Source organism: Urocampus carinirostris, chromosome 15 (genome assembly GCF_059441175.1).
Source record: "Urocampus carinirostris isolate Australia breed hairy pipefish chromosome 15, RoL_Ucar_1.0, whole genome shotgun sequence".
Lineage (NCBI taxonomy): Eukaryota > Metazoa > Chordata > Actinopteri > Syngnathiformes > Syngnathidae > Urocampus > Urocampus carinirostris.
This window is the reverse complement of record NC_142363.1, coordinates 26,204,627-26,227,174: the sequence shown is the minus strand read 5'-3', so window position 1 is coordinate 26,227,174 and position 22,548 is coordinate 26,204,627. Positions and strand designations below refer to the sequence as shown.

Sequence of the window (22,548 nt, the reverse complement as noted above, 5' to 3'; positions counted from 1 at the left end):
CTGCTGCTCTCTAGCGGTAATGGTCTGCTATCACAACACTTTTGTCCAATGGGTGGTTGGATCCCGAGGTGCACCATTTCCCTGTTTTTCTGTCTTGGGCAAGTAAAGCCTGGTGGTGCCCATCCCTCTCCAAGCCCCCCAAAATAGTGTAATACACCTAAACATACTTTAGCATAGAAAGCTGGATTTACATAATAGAAAGAACAAGTATAAAATAACGTATAAACTGATGAAACCACTATGGCTGCAAATAGTTCATAATTACACTGAACTCTACTATTGAGTGTGAAATGAGAATATATTAAAAAAAATCATGAATACACTTTGAAACACTTGCTATAAATAAAATAAAAAACACACTTTGACACCTTTTTTAAATTAGACTATAACTATTAAAGGTGCATTGTGTAATATTTGACCACTAGATGCCAATGTATTGTGCAGTCTAAGGAAAAACATACAAAAATATGGAAACTCAAGAGTGCCAAAACCGCCGTCTTTTTCTCATTATTTTTGCCCAGACTTTGCAAAAAAAAGACAAAAATAAGGAAAGGAAAAAAGTAAGAAAAAAAACATAGCGGTGACTACTAAGTTCTTCCTATGATTTTTTTATAACATGAACATTGGTGGGCGGCACGGCGGCTGAATGGTACGGAGGTTCAGGGTTCAAGTCCAGCTACCACAGCCTCCCCGTGTGGAGTTCGCATGTTCTCCCCGTGCCTGCGTGGGTTTCCTCCGGGCACTCCAGTTTCCTCCCATATTCCAAAAACATGCATGTAAGGTTTATTGGTCGGTTCTCATTGTCCCTAGGTGTGAATGTGCGAGTGAGTATCTGTCTTGGTGTGCCCTGTGATTGGCTAGCAACCAGTTCAGAGTGTCCCCTGCCCACTGCCCGAAGATGGCTGGGATGGGCTCTCAGCACTCCCACGACCCTACTGAGGATAATGGATAGATGGATGAACATTGGTATGATAGTTCGTGTATTTTTGCATAGTATTCAAATCATTTTTTTTTACTGAATGAAAGTTTTTGTACCAATAGGAGGCACTGAATATTACACTATGTCCATTTAAACCACCACATGGGTGCGCAAAACCTGCAATTATTTTAGACAGTTTTATACCACACGAGGGCGCACTTATACAATTCCAATTTGGTTTGACGATCACTGTACAGAATAGCTCTAAACCACTTCAAAATTGTTCAGGAAATCAATCAACCAGTCATCAATACATTTTAATTGGAATGGTGCTTTAAGAGCCTGTTCCAAAACAAATGCAACATTTTAAAAGCCTGGCAGCTGCTTTTTGGATTATTTAGTTTTAATTAAAAAAATAATCATCAAAAGTAGCCCCCCAGCAAAAGTATCCACAGTTTACTTACCCCCCTTGTGGCGCCCTCCACAAGACTTCCATGAATTATTTGCAGTTTCGCAGGCGGGAGGGGAGATTGCCCTTTCCCTGAAGGCGGACACTCATTTATCTCTTTGCGTGATGCCTGGCAGTAAAAAAAAATGAAATCACTAATGAAGATGGTTAGCATTTATTTTGTAGGAAAATTAAAGGGGCAAAGGGTTGACCTGGTAATTGGTGGGTTTGGGTACCAGTGGGTTTGAGTAATTTCATTCCTGGATCCCGGGGATTAAAGAAAAAACACAGTAAGTTTGCATGATTATATTTTATATACAGTGAAGAAAAGAAGTAATTCAACACCCTGCTAATTTGCTATTTCTCCCACTTAGAAATCATGGAGGGGTCTGAAATTTTCATCATAGGAGCATGTACACTATGAGAGAGATAAACTAAAAAGAAAAATCCAGAAATCACAATGGATTTATTCGTGTGACATAGCTGCAAATAAGTATTTGAACACCTGAGATAATGAATGTTAGTATTTGGTACAGGAGCCTTTGTTTGCTATTACAGAGGTCAAACGTTTCCTGTAGTCTTTCACCTGGTTTGCATACACTGCAGGAGGGATCTTGGTCCACTCCTCTACACAGATCTTCTCTAGATCAGTCAGGTTTCTGGGTTGTCGCTGAGAAACACGGAGCTCCCTCCAATAATTTTTCGGTTGGGTTCAGGTCTGGAGACTGGCTGGGCCATGCTGGAACCTTGATATGCTTCTTACGGAGCCACGTCTTGGTTTTCCTGGCTGTGTGCTTTGGGTCGTTGTCATGTTGGAAGACCCAGCCACGACCCATCTTCAATGCTCTGACTGGGGGAAAAGGTTGCTCCCCAAAATCGCACAATGCCCCAGTCATCCTCTCTTTAATGCAGTGCACTTTTCCTGTCCCAAGTTAACAGTTAAAGTCTTATTAATTGTATGGGGTGGACAGATGTCTTTATGCAGACAACGACCTCAAACAGGTGCATCTGAGTCAGGATGATACATGGAGTGCAGGTAGACTTCTAATGGGCGGACTAACAGGTCTTTCAGTGTATTCTAGATGATACACAGGTGTTCAAATACTTATTTGCAGCTGTATCACACAAATAAATCAATAAAAAATATCATGTATTGTGATTTCTGGATTTTTCTTTTTAGTTCATCTCTCTCACAGTAGACATGCACCTATGATGAAAATTTCAGACCTCTCCATGATTTCTAAGTGGGAGAAATAGCAGGGTGTTCAAATACTTATTTTCTTCACTGTATATATCTATATTTATAGATTGTATTTATTTTTAATGTTTTAATGTTTTTAATGAATGAATGACTGCCCTTTATTGTCATTATTCAAGTAGAGTAAAATTGGAGGGCTTTACCTTTCAGTGCAAAAGATAAACCCTTTAAAAACAATACATTAATGATATCTAATAAATGTATGCATATTCACAATGGCAGTTGTACGGAACAGTATGCTCATGAACGCAGTAGATGGGAGTTTAGGGTGATAATGGCTTTCGGGAAGAAGATATTCCTCATTCTGTTAGTTCTTGCTCTGATGCGCCTGTAATTGTTTAGTCAATATCTTTAATTGATGTGTTTATTTGTGTGATCTTGTAGAAATGGAGTTCAAGCTATTCGTCATTTATTTAATGATAATCGATATAATATTATAATATTTGTATTAAATATTTATTCATTTGGATTTTTTTGTGTAAGTTTGGTTGGATTAATGTTTGGACTGCTTTTTCAAATTGATATTTTAATGTTTGCTTTTTTTGTGATTTTAATGAAATTATTGATAAGGTTTTTGTCAATTTTGGGTGCAATATTTTTTTATAGTTTCTTCATTTATTATTATTATTATTTATTATTATTTTTATTATACATATATATATATATATATATATATATATATATATATATATATATATATATATATATATATATAGTATTTCTTTGTATTTTTATTTTTTTAACTTTGTTGAAATTATTGTCAAAGGCTTACTGTTATTTTTGTCAATATTGTTTTCTTATATATTGAGTAATTTTCTAATGTTCATTTTTGTAATTTTGTTAAAATTGCTGTCAAAAGCTCATATGTTTTATCTTGTCATTGTAAAAAAGTGTGATCTCTTTGGGTATGGTCTCCTGTGAAACTGTACTGGATGCTTTTAGTAGAAAAAAAATGTGGTTTGACATGAGTTGGTCAGTGAATTCAGTATATTTTCCGACTGCTCTCTTTTATAGTCATGAAAAGCTTGTGTTTGTGTATGAGTTTTGTCCCTGTAGTGTTGAAGCTTCTTAGTACATGGACATCCAAAGGCAACATTACTACTTTCTTTTTTTCCCGCTTTTCTTTTTTTTTTTGAGTGTCCCACATATTCCTCTTATTTCCCAGCCTGCGGGGGTGAAAGCGTACTTGGGGGGAGGTGAGGAGGTTCGGGGAACAAACAAGCCCCTTTCCACAATGTCCACATTGACTGGCGTCTGCAATTAAATGTTGTTGTTGGGAAGAATTGCGTGGGGGTAGGTCCGGGGTCGGCAACTAGAAATTCACGGTTTGTACGGGTGCTTGAAATCCTTAAATGATTTTATTTTAATGTTGTGTTTTCAAGGTCAGGAAAATACTTGAATTTTGGGTGAAGTGCTTGAAAATGTCTGAGATGATTTCCATTGCTGCGTTTACGGGCAGTCTGACTCGATAGACCACACTTTTAAAGGAATAAAGATGTAAAAATGATGGAGATGGTAGCTCCACTCCTCATTATCGAGGTGTCATGTGAAGCGTTACAGCCCCTTGCTCTCGCATCCAAGAGAACAGGTTTCAGACTAGTAATGAGAATTCCAACTCTTTTTTTGAGATAAAGTGCGGTTGTCATACCGTATCTATGGGAATGATGTGGAGGTCGGGTGAGTGTTCGGGTGATCAACCTTTTCTCCGGGTGTTGCGAGTTTTCTATCATCCTGTAGTGCCTTTCCAGCACAACTATTACCCTTAACTTAACGGCAACCCATGCGGGTGTGAAGTGATCCCCGCCCTCATGGAACACATCAGGGCGCCATCACTATGCACTCGCCCCCTGCCGCCATCACACCCCTTAAGATCATGGATGGGGTTGCCTAGCGACCGGCTGTCTCCATTGAGGTGACAGCTTTTGAGTGGGCGCCCCCTCACCCCTGCGTCGCACCCGCATGATCCGGGAGGCAACACCTTGTCGTTTGCCATCCGTAACCGTGGCAACAGTCCTTCAGGCAGCTGCTCCGAGCGCAACCTTACGGACGAAGCTTCCTGAAATTTGCTCGTTTTGCTCCAAAACTACCATCTGAAAAGGAACAGACTCGTAAAATAATTCCCAATATAGTGGTCAGCCTCTGACTTTTTGATTGACACCACTCTCGGCCAACAGCAGGATTTTTTTTTCATGGTCTACAGCCCGCATTAGCTAATAAGGGCTTGTTTGATAAAAGAGAGAACATCTCCTTTAGTTCTGAATATCTTCAGCCAGTAAATGGTCAATCACACACACAGTAAGCCTACACAGCTGCTAATCTTTACATCTGTTTTTTGTTTTTTTTGCACTACTGGCAGTTCTCTTATACCTAGCCACTCCTTTGCACATCTGTTCTCCTCTGCACTATCGTACTCCAGTGTTGTTATTGTATAGTTACTTGTTTACCTGACTGCCCATTTTGCACATCTGGTTAGCTGCTCCTCTTGCACTCTTTGCACTTCTGCATAATACTATACATAGCTATAATTTTTTAGCATATTATTAGTACTTCAATACTCAGTACAACATTTATTTATATCTGTACATTCAAGGAAACTGTGCGGGTCAGATGTATCGACATTTCGTTCTGTATACACGTGTACTAGAATGACAATAAAGTAGATCTGAATCTGAATCTAGCTAAGTTGCTATTTTAGGAATTCATATCAAACTGGGTGCCCTTTGCGCTAATTAGTAATCAAAAGTAGCTCTCTACTTGAAAAAGGATGGAGACACTTGCTTTACATGTATATTTACATTTCATCATTTGCATATATATTACACACATGTTGTACTTACTTATCCTCTTTTGTGATTTTAATGTTTTACCTGGGGTATCGGGGATTCAGAGCTAATTACTCTAGGTGACTATCCCCCTTTTTACAGCAATTTTCCTTTGCGATCCCAACCTCAGAGTTGATTAATGTTGTATCCAGGGGGTCTACTGTATTACAAACATGTTTTAAATAATGAGTGAAAAGTCAGGTACCAGTGTCTGAAATTCATGACAACAAGTTACCGAACACCAGGGCAGACAACTCTGAAATGTTGCCTGCCCAGCCATGAAGTTGCCTGCCCCATTTTTTACAACTTTAAACACAATAAGACACCTAATTGCCCCAAAACCATTGTTGCAAAGTATTAAGGTTTGATTATCAGAATATATAACAGAACAACACTTTAAAATTAAGTTTATTATAAATCTACTTCTCACATTCATTACATGAATCTGACATCGCTGTTTTCAATCTGCCATCAGTATGTACCTGTACAGTATTTACTCATCTTCATTCATGCAATGTTTGCGTTGCGTCGTCTGCTACAAGCCACGTGAACTCCTCTTTCCACGATGCTTTTAATGTACGTTTATGTTTTATAGCGTTATCAATTTTGTTTCTGAGGTTTTGGCTTGATTCTTAACCACTTATCCATTTTTTATGTTCTCTGTCTACTTTGGAAAATGATATGCAAATGCACGACCTTATAATGCTCGGGAAAGTCCGGAAGCACGAAGTTATTCGATGCAGGCTTCTGATTGGCTGCCGAGTATGCAAATTATCAAACGAACCAAAATTCTGAAATTTCCAAACCGAACGAAGATTTCGAAATCGGAATAAAGCAAACGTTGATATGACAAAAAAATCATTAGGGTTTTTTTTTGTTTTTTTTCTTCTTCCTTGAAAAAGTTGACAAAAGTCCCGTTCGGGTCGGAATCCATTTCTTCTGGGTGAGGAGTACGCGGAGACGTTTTGTAAGTTGTACGCCCGACGTAAAAGATGCACGCCCCGGGCGTCCGGGCAGACATTATTTCAGACACTGTCAGATAAGCATGCATAGGTTTCATGAAATTATATATTGTTATTCAAAACAATAACATTTACACAGACGAGAAGGGAATTAAATAACTAAGAATCTTACACAACGAATGAAATCTCAAAGAGAACATTCTGCTTCTGTAAAAGGTGGAATTAAAGTTCTTGTGGTGATCCTTGACATTCCCCTTTTGTGTTGTTTCTTTGTAGAAAATTGATTGAAACAAACTCATGGTCAAGCCAGCTTTGTCGCTCTTTCTCTGTCTGGACTTAATAACGGAAACTGCAGATTGGAAATGAAAGCATGTGTCTCTGAAATAACGTAATAGGTAAGTACTGCAGTCCCTCACGTCTTCGTAATCCGCGGCGATAATGGATTGCGGTTAAAAAAATATTGAATTATCCCCGATCGCATATTGCTGCAAGCGGGTATCAGCTGGTGCACTTTTGTTTTGCCTGGCGGCGTTTTTTTTCGTCGTACTGTCCTCCCAAATATAAACGCCACCTGTGCAGCCGCAATCCATTATCCCTGTTCGCATATTGCCATGAGTTGGGCACTTTTGGGTATGTTGTTCTGGCCCGCCTTGAATAAAATGGACTATTGTGGCCGCAATCCATTATCCCCTGTCAACTACTCCTGAGAGCAGGGCCCAGCAGAATATTTTTTTTGTGTGGGCTGCTGTGGTCTGCCATTGTGGCCCACCCAAAATGAATTGCACTGTCTTGGCAGCTAACAATTATCCAGTGACGACAATTGATGAAAGCGGGCTAAGAGAGCAACTTTGTGCCGTGGGTGGTGGCTCTTTTTTGGATTCTTTCCACCCAAAATGAACAGCACCCATGCGTACACAATCCATCATCCCCGGCCAACTATTGCTGAGTGCATTTTTTGGGTTCGGCCTTCGAAGTGTGCCAATGTTGCCCACCTAAAATGAACTGCACTGTTTTGGCTGAGTAGTAGACTATTGCTGCGAGCTGGGCTGAGTGACCAAATATGTGTCAGGCCTGTCAACTCTTTTTTTTTCTGCATTCTTTACACCTAAAATAATGGTCGCGATTTATTATTCGATTATTGATGAGAATGGGCCGAGAAAGCAAATTTGTGTCTTTGGCGTTTTTTTGTTGTTTTTTTTTTCTGTCTAAAATGAACAGGCACCGTGCGGCTACGTTCGATTCTCCCCCTTAACTACTGCTGAGTAGGAACCAACCGGGTACTTTTTTTTTCTTAAAGTTAAGGCTGATAAGGCGTTCCTGAAATGAACTGCACTCTTTTGGCCGCGATCTTTTATCCCATGTTGATTATTGCTGAAGGGGGTGCTGATAGACCAGATTTGTGTCATGCGTGTTGCCCGTTTTTTCCCCCCATTCTTTCTGCCAAAATGAACAGCACCCAAGCAGCCACGATCCATTATCCTTTGTACACATTTTCTGCTAGCAGGGGCCGAAAGTACGCATGTTAAGATTGGAGTGGAGCCAAGGTTGTTTGTTTGATCTTAGCAGTGATTACATGATTGGTAGGGTCCAAATTGGTGGGGAGTTGTTTTTAAGTGATCACATAATATTGGTGTGGTCCCTTTGGTTCATGCCAAAGTGACGCCCTTTAGTGGGGTTACTTTGCATATTTTTGCATATCAAGGGGCTTCCAGTCCCCATTAACCTCGATAAACAAGGGTTTACAGTACATAAATCCAAATAATTGCTGATTGGCATCGATAAACTGAACGGAATGAACATGCATCACGCAATTTTTCCATTTTAATGAACTGACATTCTTAATTTTTCCTCTGAAAAAGTTTAAACACCCACGCTCCTTTTACGCACGCCCTCTGTCGTGACGCACGCGGCCACGAGCACTCACACAACATCCCGCTGCGGCGCGCTCCGATTCGATCTCCTGCGCTCCATGACGTCGACGCCGCCTAAATGGCAGCGCCTTAAATAGTCCGAAACCCCCTCCTCCCTCTTCCAGACACCGCGTACTCCTCACCCAGAAGAAATGGATTCCGACCCGAACGGGACTTTTGTCGACTTTGCGGGCGGCGTGCAGCTCCTCGACGGGGACGACATCCGAACCGCCGTGCCGGTGTTTCTCCTCGGCGTGTGCGTAACGGGCGCCGCCGGCAACCTCTTGGTGCTCTTGGTCTTGGCTCGCGACTTCCGCGCGGATCGAGGCTCCGAAGCCAAAGCGTTTCTCGCTTCGGTGACCTCCACGGACGCGCTCATTTTGGTTCTTTGTGCTCCCATGCGCGCACTGGCCGCTTATAAACAAGCTTGGGTGCTCGGCCACTTCGCGTGCGCCACTGCCGACTGGTTCCAGCACGCGTGCTTGGTGGCTAAGACGCTGATCCTGGCTGTCAGCACCCGGGCTAAGCACACCATGGAGCCGGTTGCTTCTGCTTCACAGCGCGGCTGGATCGCTTGGAGCGTTGGGTTTGCGTGGCTCCTGTCCATGCTGTTCCCCATCCCGCAGATGCTCTTCTCCTCGCTGCAGACGCACGGTACGAGGGGTGTGTGCGTGTCCCTGATTCCTTCCTGTGCAGCAGATTTCATGGCTGTTTTCTACAAAATCTACCCCACTGTCGTATACGTGGTTCCACTCCTCTTCACTGTGGCGTTTTATACAAAAAGTCTGCACCGGGCTCTCAATTATGCACCGAGCCCGCGCCGCCAGAGCAAAGTAACCCTGGTTCTGCTGTGCCTGAGCAGCACGCTGGGGCTCATGCTCCTCCCGGAATGGGGCACCTTCACCTGGGTGCGATTGGGGTACCACAAGCCTCCCGCGGGGGTGCTCCTGTGCGCACAGGTGCTTGTGTACGTGTGCAGTGCGCTCTCGCCGGTGCTCCTTGTAGGCATGTATGATGACGTACGCCAAGGTCTGGTGGAGCTCTGCTTGCTCGCCGCGTGCCGGGGGCCCAAAGGGGCGCAAGCCCCGAAGGCGACGGAGGGAAATGGAGCCGAAATGGGGAGCGCAGGGGCCAATGCGGTGCAAGCCAATGCGTTGCAAGCCAATGCGGAGACGCCTTTTCCTGATGTGGAGCACTTTTGGACGGGGCGGAGGAACACGCAAGTGGAGATCGAGCAGGACCCTGTTCCATGGGAGAAAGAAGAGAAGATGCTCTAATTTGACTGATGATTCTGGTTATGATTGAGTCTGGACTGGAATATGGGAAGAAACATTATATTTATAACACATTAAAATAAAGACAGTTTTGCAACTTATCTCAGTAAAAACATGAAAAGACAATTACTGATACCAGGTATTGATATCAGTCCCGATACTAGTCTTTTTTACAGAATGGATACTCATGATTCCTTTCAGTGGCCATTTAACAATCAGGAATAATTCTTTACACTAAATTGCTTCAACGTTAACCAAAAAATATTGGGTTATAAAAGTATTTCCAGTCATTTTGCAGAAGAAAGAAACATTTGTATGTACAGTGCTACTAGTTTCCCTATTGGGAGTCCTAAAAATGATGATAAAGCTAGTTTTGCAAATTAAATCACACCTGGGGTTATTTTTATGTAGTATTTATTTAGTTGTTTAAATATGCTTTTTATTGTTATTTTGTTACTTTTCATTCACATGTATTTGTAACCTATTTATTTAAGTAAAAACACAAATGGACAAGTACTTGATACCAAGATACCAGGTTTTGCTATCTGTGCCTATACTTACCTTTATCTAAGTTGTTGATACTCGTGAATCCTTCCAGTTGTCATTTATCAATTAAGAATCTGAAATTAAATGAATAATAGTTTCCATTAATGTTGCTATGTTAAAGAGACAGTGTGGATTATTTAGCGCCTACTAGTGGTAAATACACTATTTAAAAAAAACCAAAACAATATTGATTGATTTATAAACGTGCATTTTTTAAAAACCATTGTGTAAGTTGAGCAATAGATTGGATTTATTTTACAAAACACGCCAACAGGTCGTCGGTTCGAGAACAGTCGGAAACATATGTTGGCTTGGAGAGGGATAGGCGCCACCAGGCTGTACTTGCCCAAGACACACCACAGCATATCGTGCCGCTACAACCTTAGTGGCTAAAGTATCCAACTAACCAACCAACCAACATGAGCCTCAACTAGAGAAAGCTGACATATTTGTCGCCATATTGCTCCTACAGTTACCCAAAAAAACTAAAAAGCTTACGAAAGGCTTCGCTTAAAAAAGAAATATATTACGAAAAATGTTTGGTCACTTTGAGTCTACATACTTTGCGTTTTTTGTGCTTTTTAGCACTCATTTTTTGTTTCACGACACAATACAGTGACATTTAGTGGCCAATATTACACACTGTCCTCATCAGGAAAATATGTTGTCACAAAAGGTATTTTCTCAAAAATATTAGTCATATTTTACAGACTGGAGGGTATTTTTACGACTAAAGAAATAAGTGTGTTTGGCATTGGTATCAATGACTCTGCAAGACTTGTGTATCGATACGTATTAAACATACCTAAAAATTATGATAAAGCCAGTATGGATACTCAGGATTCCTTCCAGTTTCCATTATTCCGAAATGATATGAAAAACAATCTCAACTAACAAATGCATTTTTAAGGTATGTATTGAAAAAGTCACGATTTGTAAAAAGAAGGGAATTTTTATGTTCTAGTGGTATCGTTGTGGTATCGGTTCCGATAACTCCTCAAGATTTGGGTATCAATATGCCTCAAACATACCCAAAAGTTATGATAAATCTAGTTTTTCAAATTAAAAAAACACCTGGGCTTATTTTCATGGAATTTAACAATATTCATTTATTCAAACAGGCTTTTAATAGTTATTCTGTTACATGTATTCTTAATAGTCGTTTCATTTGTTTTTATGATTTAATTGACTGTTCACTTTCAAGTGTAACAATGTTAAATACATGTGATTTAAAAATTATCCAGAAAATGGTGCATGTGATAGTGTAGCAAAGCCAACATTTCTTATTCCAATTTTATACAATGGAAAAAAAAAGTGTAATTTATTTTAACAGTATATTACAGATTTAGGGGCAGCATTGTGGCTGAGTGGTTAGCGCGTTCGAGGCATAGTTCTGAGGTCATGGGATCGAATCCTCTTATACGGAGTTTGCATGTTCTCCCTGTGCTTGCGTGGGTTTCCTCCAGGCACGTCGGTTTCCTCACACTTTCCAAAAACATGCATGTCAGGTTAATTGGCTCGTCCAAATTGTTCTTAGGTGTGAATGAGTGAGTGAGTTGTCTGTCCCTGCGTGCCCTGCGACCGGCTGGCAAGCAGTTCAGGGTGTCCCCTGCCCACTGCCCAAGGATAGCTGGGATGGGCTCCAGCATCCCCGCGACCCTATTGAGGATAAGCGGTGTAAATAATGGATGGATGGATTACAGATTTAATCAAATGTTGTCTTTTTTTTTTCTTTAAGGGATCAAATCTTGGACATGCATACATGTTTGCAAAATTATGTAAATTGCAGCCTACCTAAAAGCTCAAACAAAACATGATCAGCTATATGGACACATCTCATCTAAATCCCGTGGCAAGCGCGATTAGCCTGTACTTTAATAACGGTTTAAAACGCAATCCAAGCGTTCTCAGATATGGAATCATGTCGCATTTCGTTGTATTCACTGCACTAATCGGCAAAGTGCCGGTTGCTCCGACCGGGTCCAAATCCTGTCGTGGCGATTAAAGGAGGGGAGCGAGGCAGCTGTAGTGCGAAAAATAAAAGTCCATATTTCATTGTATACTGCTTTCTTATCGCAACTTTTCCACAATGTTGTTAACTCTTGATTAGACATAGCTTGTGTGTAACCAGATGTAACATACTTTTATTATACAAAGTAAAATCTGTATTATATTTGCTTCTACTATTATGAACATTTCAATCATGTCTTCATGTTTCAAAATGTGTTTTGAGTTGTTTTGATAAATACTAAATAGTTTACTAAGTCTAGTTATAAGTTGTTGAATAAAATGATGAAAACATGCTAATACATGTCTTTGAGTCTTTCCATTTGTCATTGACACACAAACATGAGGCGAAACAGAACAATCGCAGATAAAGGCAAGCCGCAAGGCCCCTTTTATCCAGAACCACAGAGACAACAGACACTCGGGCTTGATTTGCACTTGCGGGAGCAACGGCAACTTAGACTCTCTCAACCATTTGCTGCTTATCCAAGCATTTTTGACAACGTTTGAAGCACATTAACATGATCAAAACACGTTATATTGTCCACCTCTTAAGAAGAAATTTCCCAAGTTGTGTCACACACCCTGCCTGTTTTGTGACATTAGGATCTTGCAACTGACAGAAAAGGTCTGTAAAATGTGAAAATTTACAAAGTAGCCTCCCCTTCATCTTTAACAGGCACTGTGCGGACACTTCATGCATAGTAATAGTCCACCAGGGATAGTGGATTGCGGTCACAACAGCGCAGATCATTTTAGGCATGCCAGAGTTGCAGGCTTCTGGGACCTGAACTGAAAACAAAAACGCGCTGTGCCGGCGCCTGCTCTCATCAATAGTTAACCGGAGATAATGGCCACAACAGTTCTGGCCTGCCCTTTGACAAAAGTGCCCTCTAGCGGTATCCACTCACGGTAATATCTGACCAGAGATAATGGATAGCAGCCGTACAAATGAAATATTTTTTGGGTGGACAGAGCAACAAAGAAGAGCCATAGACCACTTAACTTTTTGGTGAACAGAACAGCAAAGAAGAACTACTAGGGCTGACAAAATGCCCTCTGCATGCCCCCGCTCGTAACAGTATGTGTTTGGGGATGATGGACTGTGGCTGCACGAGTGTAGTTCACTTTTTGACAGAGAGAATGACAAAGAAGAGCCGAGATGCAGTTGACTTTTTGGTGGACAAAACGGCAAAACAAGAGCTACCAGAACTGACTAAATTGCTCTGCTGGTCTCCGCTCACAACAATATGTGTTCCGGGATAATGGATCGCAGCCAAACGAGTGTAGTTCACTTTTTGATGGAGAGAATGACAAAGAAGAGCCACCAGTACCGGGACCTTGCTCGCAGCAATAGTCAATTGGGGATAATGGGCCGCCATGCATTGAGGCTGTGGAGCACAAAGCGCAGAGCAGCGAGGGATAACGTGAGTTATGTTAAAGTAGATTGATAGATAGTTAGCTAGGTAGATAGATAGGTCGGTCATTCTTAAACAGGAATCTCTTTCGGTAGTAAAACTTTTATGTCACAAAATCTGGGTTATTAACAAACTGTTATAAAAATATGAAGTTATGAAAAAAAACGTTCTCAATACGGTAGTCAAGTCTCAGTCTTGAAACCCATATTTGCATTTTGGCATATCTAAACCCTAAAAACATAATAAATAGAATACAGTTTTCAAAATTGAGCTTTTATATCCATTCTTTATGCGTTAACATGTATAAATGGGTCAGCACAGCCTCTTCCTTGTGCTAACCTTTCTTGGACAGTGAAAAGGAGAGACTTTTTAGTGGTCTTGTGTGTTCGGCAGCCTAGTGTTAAGCCCCTTGGCTGCATGGCGTCGGCTTTGACATTTTCCCGGTCCCGAGTGAAAAGAAAGGTTACAGGTGGAGGAGGATGGCAGATTTATGATAAAGAAAAAAAAATCTCTGAAAAGCTCTGGACCGCGATTGTGCGGCGACGTATCATTTATTCATCGGCAGTATGGACGCTGCCTTCGAGCGTCTGCCCTCGGGGTCGCTTCCTTATCGCTTTTTATTCTTTCGCTCCTTGAAAAATGTCGTTTTTTTATGTCCCCCGCCTTTTACACAGCTGATTCAAAGATTGTTATATGACACGTGAGCCAAACTAGGGTTTTTAAAGTCCTCGTATGAGTATATATCTGGGAACTCACAATCAAGTAGCCTCAATTGCCTGGAAAAAGTTGGAATTTTTGGCTACTTGTCCCATTGATAGATTTATAGATTAGTAGACACTCAAAATAAGGAGAGAAGCCTTTAATAGATTATGAACTGGAAAGGAAAAAAAGGAGAAGACAAGAAATTCCAACCTGTTCTAAAATCCATCCCTAGAGCGCTTTCTTTCTGTTTAATCTCCTGGGTTACAAAAACAGATCTGTCCTAGAGGGTGTGGCAATCAAAGAACAGCAACATGATTGGCCAATTGCGACAAGAATGTAAACAGTGCATAATAGTAAAAAAATATAAAAAATAGTGAGGTATTGTAAGGGAAATTATAGCTTGTGTCACGACCAGAACAGAAGTAGGACCCAGATGTGTAACATTACTCACAAGTTTTTGAAATATAGAGGAAAGGCAGCGCCAGCGATCCGGTGCTTGCTGGACGCGGGAAGCAAGCCGCTTTTGGGATCGGAACGTGTTCCGAATGCGGAAGTGGATCTTCCGGAGCGGGAGATTGTAGCGTAGTTAGACGGAAAACAGGTCGTTAGCCGGGACAGGAGATCAGAACGTGGCCGGGGTCAAAAAACGGGTCGTTAGCCGGGACGGGAGATCACAATGTGGTCGGGGTCAAAAAACGGGTCGTTAGCCGGGACGGGAGATCACAATGTGGTCGGGGTCAAAAAACGGGTCCTAGCAGGAGACAAACGGGGAAATCAGGAATGGGCGAGTGGAAAACGGGTGACAAAAAGGGACCGACGGGAGTCGGAGTCAAAAATGCTTGCCTTGTGAAACGAAAGGTTCGCTGACGGACTGACAACAGACGAGTGAAAGGACTGAGCTTAAGTAGGACGGGGAACCAATCAGGTAGCCAGCAGCAGCTGGCGCCAAACGAGCGGGCACAGGTGAGTGTAATGAGTAATCATGACAGTTTGATTATAGTTTGAATGTGACTTTGTATGATTTTATCTTCAAAAGTGCCTTAACGAAGCCAAAGATTATATCCAAGTGTTGTTTGTATTCTTGCAACAGATATATCCTCTTGGGGTCCGCGAACTATTAATCAAGATGGCCTTCGCTTTGGTGCTGGGAAGTGCCCGGAAGCTTACTGAAGAGTTTTCATCATCTAGCGACCAGCATTATTCACTTCCTTCAAACATGTGTTTTTTTGTCTAAACCAATCAGATTATTTTCTTGTATTTATGTGATGTCGCTTATGCCAATCAGATGTGTTGTTCTATGCCTGAGTTTTTCAATGAATGAGTCTCTTGTCATAGGCGGACCGTGATTCCTTCCTAAACCGATCTTGGAAGCAGACCTTGGAAGCACGCGCCTCCGATGGAATGGCTAATTTCCGACTCAAGTTTGAACCTTGACAGGTATACTAGTCAAACTAACAATATATATACATATATATATATAAACATCCATACATACAAATTAAAACTTAGCTGAGACACTCCATATCCATTTTGACTGCGCTTCAAACTACTCAAATATCTCCTTCTCTATTTCTAGCTACTGAACAAGACGTTTTTTTTATTCCAAAAATATTTTTACAAATAAAAAGACCCAAATCCAGCACCATCACTTCTCTCCTCACGGTTGCCCTATTGATTTTCATGTTATTTTGTTGTTCCTGTATAACTCAGACACCCTACTACGGGTTGCTTATCATTTGCTACTTGTGACACACAACTAAATAATATGCATATAACCTCACCCCTGATTTCAGTATTTGATTTTATGGTTGTAAATTTGGCCTCGATCAATGCTTCTCATTATTTTCTGTTAATCCCCCCCTCGGAAGAAGAAATCCTCTCGTGGTCTGGATTATATAAGGAGTGCATTAACGCACCATTCAGTAACGATGGGAGTTACAATGTTTCGTTTAGAATGCGTTCCAGTACTGAGAAAAGTAATTCCATTATAGGTCTGCGTTAGTCTAAGTGTCTCCATTTGAGAACAGCTCTTTCGAAGATAAATATGAGCAGATAATCAGATTTCTCGAAATGCTGCCAAATTCACTGCAGTGTTTACCAAGTTTGAAAATCAAACATATAAAAATGAATCCAGATCGGCAGCCGGGGAACCCAAATAGTGCTCAACTACAAATATAAACCATGCTGCATTTGTTGACTTTCTTATAATGTAGACATTCAAGGTCAAAGTGCGCGTTATCTGAGCTAATGTTGAGCTCAAAATGCTATTAAGCTAAAATGTGGCGTCCCTTTCGCTTCACTTGCGGACAAAACCATTTCTGACTGGCTGGAGTTAATAATGAAAAAGAGCTTCCAGCGATGGGGGGGAGGAGGATCTGGTCCTCCTTGGTATAAGTGATACAGAAAGCTGCATTTTAATAACTCATGTTTGTTATTTTTGGAGTTGTTTGAGGGGCTGGGGGCTTATGTACAGGGAAGAGGGGTCGCAGAGAGCATGTGTTTTTTTATAATACCGTTTTTAACGTCTTGTCTTTAGAGTTTAGCATGTAGCTGAGTTAACCAAGAGATGCAACGCCTCTTGTACAATGTGAAGGATTTTATACATTTGACTATAAAGGATTTTATACGATTGACTCATAATGCAATGAAGATTTTCACTGAATAGGCTTTAGTTCAATGACAGGTCCGGCTGTTCTGGCAGATTTTTTTGTCTTGTTCTGTTGATAACAGGACTCTGACGGAGGACGGCAGGCGTTGTTTTGAGAAACGCTGGGTGTTGTTTTGAGTACCAACATTGGATCACTCAGAAATCATCAGGAAACGTCTGGAGTCAGTAGGCTGAGCTGAGAGCACAGGGGGCCATTGCATGACCTACTTCTCAGTTTGTTGTTGTAAATATGTTGAAAATGTCGAAATAATTTGGTTCCACCTCACGATTGTGTCTCACTTGGTGTTGATTCTTAGAAAATAGTTTTAGTTTTTTAGCTTTAACTTTCAAGCCTAAAATGTGGCGATATGAGAATCTTACTTTTGCGAGGCACTGTAAGTGCAAGCCAAACTTCTGACATCAATTTACTGTGGAATCAAAACATCAACAAGGAATCTTTACACTTTCAGATATTCTCCTAGAAATTTGCCTCTTAGGGAGGTAGAAAATGGCTCTAGACAGGGGAAAGTACAGCCAACTAAACTGTACGACTCCCTGCAAAGGGCAAATATCATCGGCTTCATCATCAATGACATTTACTTTGCACATATCGGCCATCTTCAATCGTGACATTAAACACGCATCCTGTGAAGTCACGCTACTTTCCTCTTATCTTTCTCATAGACCAGGGGTCCCAAACGCAGGGCCAGAGAGCCAATAGTGGCCCACAGGATGATAGTTTGAGACCCTTGCCTTAATACAAATGTTTAAAGGGACAATTTGTTATTTTAGTGCTTTTAGTGGTAAAAAAAAACACTCATTAACAAAACAACATTGGTATAAACGTGCTTTTTTAAAAATACAAATTGTCAGGACCAGAACGGAAAAAGGACCCAATTGCGTAACGTTTACCACAAGTTTTATTGAAAGAAAGAGGAAGAGCTGCCCCCTCGATCTGGTAATCGCTGGACGCGGGAAGCAAGTCGCTCTCGCACTCGGATTGTGATCCAAACACGGAAGTGGATCTTCCGTAGCGAGCGATGGCGGTGTCAGGGAAGGAAGAACTGGTCAATAGCTGGGCCTGGGAAAGCAAAGCGTGGTCGGAAACGAGTCGTAAGCCAGGACGGGAGAGTAGACGTAGTCGGGATCAAAAATGGGTCGTAAGCCGGGACGGGGGAGCAGATGTGGTCGGGATCAAAACAGGCAGTAGCCGGAGACAAACGGGAGCAAAAAACGGGACAGGCGGGAGTCTGGGTCAAAAAAGGCTTGCCTTGTATCAACAGAGGTTCGAAGACGGACTGACAACAGGGAATTGACAGGACAGGGTTTAAATAAGGACAGGAAGTCAATCAGAGCCCGCAGCGGTTGGCGCCAAATGAGCGTGCACAGGTGATTCCAATCGGTAATCATGACACAAATAGGTCAAGAAATCTGCGTTTATTTGACTTAAGCTAGAAACAACTGACATAAATATTGGCCATTTTGCTTCTAAAGATACCTAAAAACCCCTCTTTTTTTCTTTTATTTTTCCTTTATTTCTTTTTCTGTTTTGTCTTTGTTACTATTTCTTTTCTCATTCCCTTTTTTCTGTTTTCTTTCCTTTTCCGCCTCTTTTCTCCTTTTCCCCTTTCTCTCGTTTTTTTTTTTTGTTCCTTTTCCCGTTTTTTGTTCTTTTCCCTTTGCTTTTTTCTCTTTTCCTTTTTTCTTCTTATTTTTTTCTTTCCTTTTTTCCCATTTTTTTCTTCCCTGTTTTCGTTCTTTGCAAAAGTTAGGGCAAAAAAATGAGAAGCAAGATGTTGCGTCTTGGTCACGTTTAGCCTCCGTAGTTTGTATTCTTCCTTATTTTCATATTGCTGTTGTAATCTTTGTTTTTCTCGATCTTACTTTAAGTAGCTTTTTTTTTTAAAGATGCAGTATGACAGAACAACCGTAGGCAGACCCGAGCTCTGGCGGCCCCTAAGTAAATTGAGTTTGGGACCCCTGTCATCATTACCGGAGTGCCTAATCGGAAAGGACGGGTAGATTTCTTCAATTTCATGATTTCATGTCAAAGTGGAGTTTGGGCTGGCTGGATGAGAGAAATCATTTGAACATGTATCTGTAACCTTACTTGTGCATTAATTCTCTAATCAGCTAGTTGGCCACATTCAGCGCAACAGACGAGGTGAGTTTTACCATCTGGGGAATTCTCCCCTGCCAAATTTGAGGGGGATTTTGGCCCACCACCACTTTTTTACAGCAGTAAGATGAACACAAAGCAGCGCGAATGATATGAGTCAGGTACGATGGAGGGCAGAAAGGTGCTAGGAGGAGAAAATCATTCTCCTCGCCCCTTTTTGCCTGTCACCCTTTGTCCTCTGTTGTGTGCCGTGCTACGTGATTGCAGGATTTAGCAGTTAATTGCCTTTACCGGGTAGCTCAAATCAACTCGTAGTGATGGGATCAGGGGATGTTGTAATTATAATCGATAGTCTGTGGTCTGTGCAGCCCTTTGAGACTCCTTTTGATTAAGGGCGTCACAAATAAACATGACTTGACAGAAGAAAACAAATAAAACAGGCAAAAAGAAGAAACAATATAAAGGAAGAAAAGAGGTAAAAGGCTAAAAAGAATACAATTTAAAAAGGAAAGGGAGAGAAGGGAAAAATAAGAAAACAGGAAAAAACTAAAAAAAAACAAAAAAAAAAAACCTTGTCCTCTCACAATTTAACCCCCTCACAGATGCCTACCACGTCATTGAGTCGGCATTTAAATTCTTGTTGAGCCTTTCCTGGACTCAGGTGACATCTGAGCAGAGCTTCTCTGCTTTAAAATGTTTGAAAACTAGGCTAGAAGCTCACTGTCTTCTAAGTAGCCAATTTAAAACATGTGTAGTAGAGCTACTTCATAAGGGTTATAAGAGTTTAGTGCAAAGCCTAACAATCTGTTGGGAAGGCAAAATGCAATTGATTTCAAATTACTAATACTGTACATAGGTAAATATGTTATCATCTATATCAGAATCTTTATATAATTTTACCTTGAAGAGTTTTCTGTTAAGTCTGCAACATATACCTTAATTTCTTCCCAATAAAAACCCTTTACAAGAGCTCACCGCTGTTCCATTTATTCAAATTCCTTCTTTATCGCCGGCTTTGGGTAGAAAACTCCCGGGCTGAAAAAAAGGAGCCCATTGCGGCCTTCCCTGTCATAGACTGATAAATTGCATTGCGGGAATGACGTCATCGTGTGGCTACAAAGGGGAACTGCAGATAAATAGGAGCACTGATCTTTTTTTAATTATTTTTTTAACGGAAAAACATTCTGATTTTTCGACAATAAAACTTTATTTTCTCGTGTGTGTTTTTTTAATATATACATTTTAATACATACGCTATGCAATATTTAACTATGACGTTGCTATTTTAATTGCACCGTGTAAATTATTCATTTTGCTTTTAAACTTTCTCGTGTACAATCTTATATAAGTCGTTATTTTATAAAAGGTCCGTTTTTATACAGTAATCCCTCGCTATAACACGCTTCACTTTTCGCGGATTTGCTTAATTCTGCTTTCTGATTGGCTAAATATTCTCCCTGCTTATTACTAATTATTTGACAGTAATATATGTCAACTCATGTTTATTTGTGACGCCATTAATCAGAAGGAGTTTCAAAGGGCTGCAGAGAACACAAATTATTGTGAACTACGGACTATTATAACACCATCCCCTGATCTAAAACCTTCACGAGGGAAAGGAGAAACTCAAAAACCTCAACATGAGCAAAATGAAGAAACCTTGAGAAGGGACCGCACGTGATGTAATCCCCCTTCCAGGATGACCAGGCTGCAATGGATGTTGCGATAACAAATAATACAACCCCTGCATTGACTGAGTGAAGTATTACTGGATTTGCAATCAGATCATTGAACCTATAAACCATGGGTCAGGAACTTTTTGGACTAAAAGAGCCTTAATTACAAAATTTTTGATTTTGTATTTAGAGAGAGCCATACCTATCTCCCTACCGCAATTACTTAAGATCGTCGAGGCTCATTTTGACCTTCATTTTTTTCGTAAATAATTATTTTAAAACAAGGTGCAAGTAAAAATTACGCAGCCTACTGTAAACGAGGATACTGACGTATTTACCTTTGGTGCAGACTGCGCTGGGCAGAGAGAAGTGTGCTGTGTGCATAGCTTTAGCTACTGCTCACCCAATCAAATTGCTCTGTTAGCTTGGCTGGCGTTTCTGGCTGTTTACAGTTTTTCTGTGGGTTTTCATCTTGAAGTTTCTCAACTCTAAACCTAAGTCTTTTAATGAGCTTTCATTTTAAAAAAAAATTAGCGACATGCAGCCAAAACGGAGTCTGTTGGTGTGACACCTTGACTATAAAGTGTAGTGAGGAGTTGGTTGGCTCGTCGGTCAGCCGGCTGGCCGGTCGGTAGGCAGGTTGGTCGGTTGGTCGGTTTGTTGGTTGGAACCCCTAACCACACGGATTGTGGGGGCACCATTTCCTGTGATGTGTCTTGGGCAACTACAGCCTGGTGGCACCCATCACTTTTCAGGCCAACATAATGTTTAAATACTGGACTGAACCATTCCTACTGTTAATCAGCGATGCGCAAACTAGACTCATTTTGCGCGCATCACAATTGGAACGCTATCGATGAGATTTTAATGAGTATAATTTTATCTTCGAGCCATATGTACTCATAGTAAGAGTCATATATGGCTCGTGTGCCATAGGTTAACATCCTCTTCTATAGACTCCTTTGTACGTAAACAGTGTGATGTATCCGCTGGGCGGGGCTTCACCTGGACGCAAAATAATTTTTGCACTGGTCAGAAGACAGAGGAAACGAAAGCTGTATTTGCTGCTAGTTATTGTCATGTTGCACGTATGTGTGCCAGAATAGAAGAAAAAAAACGTCAAGAATGGGAAAACCAAGTCTTACAGGGTCACTCGGACACTCCAGGTCACAGAAAAAGAAGAAGGTTGTGCATAAAAGCAAAAAGATTGGATCGAGGCACTCATCAAAAATTGTTTGGGTTTGCAGTGCATACTTAATATCAGCTTAGAGATATTTAATGTTTATGATTGTTACTATCGAGTCCATATTACTTATTATTTCGGCTAAATATCTTGCCATTTACTAGCTACTGCTAACTGTTAGCATATTGTCATCGGTAGCTTTATAAACACTACGTTGGTTTTAAAATGATAAACAATCGTGTACCTATACATTCCATTTTTTAGAGGAAGTGTCTCTTCATGTTTTTTTCAAGGATTTGTAGATCCATGTTTGTGTTTTCCCCTCACCCCTCTCTTATTTTAGTGATTTAGTGTTTGGCCAACCAGAATTGTCACAGTTCGGGTTTTAACGGTGTCGGACAATCAGAGTAAGTTTTATTGGCACCAGCCAATAAAGGCCAGGCAAAGTTTTCAAGCAGCATGCTATGCCACAAACAGCCTCAGTGTGCTTTGCGTGAGGAGTCAGGTACCGTGACAAAGCTTCCCAGAAGAGGGTGCTGTTTTATTAAGGTTAAGTCAAAAAAAAATAGCTCAGAAAATGCACTTTTCTTGTAGGATCGAAAATCAAGTTGATACTTGAATACTGTTTTAAAGAATCAAATTTTTTTTTTTTTTTTC

The 22,548-nt window shown here is 40.9% G+C and overlaps 1 protein-coding gene across 1 annotated transcript; it reads left to right on the top strand.

Moving 5' to 3' along the window:
* The first annotated feature begins 8,360 nt into the window (after positions 1-8,360).
* Positions 8,361-12,446, top strand: LOC148351997 (G protein-coupled receptor 151). Its single transcript, XM_088355104.1, has one exon. The coding sequence runs from the start codon at positions 8,472-8,474 to the stop codon at positions 9,594-9,596; it is 1,125 nt and encodes a 374-aa protein (XP_088211230.1). The 5' UTR covers positions 8,361-8,471; the 3' UTR covers positions 9,597-12,446.
* The last annotated feature ends 10,102 nt before the right edge of the window (positions 12,447-22,548 follow it).

What these genes read in the sequence shown, in the direction of transcription:
- LOC148351997 (XM_088355104.1), top strand. Translation starts at nt 8,472, where the DNA reads ATGGATTCCGACCCGAACGGGACTTTTGTCGACTTTGCGGGCGGCGTG.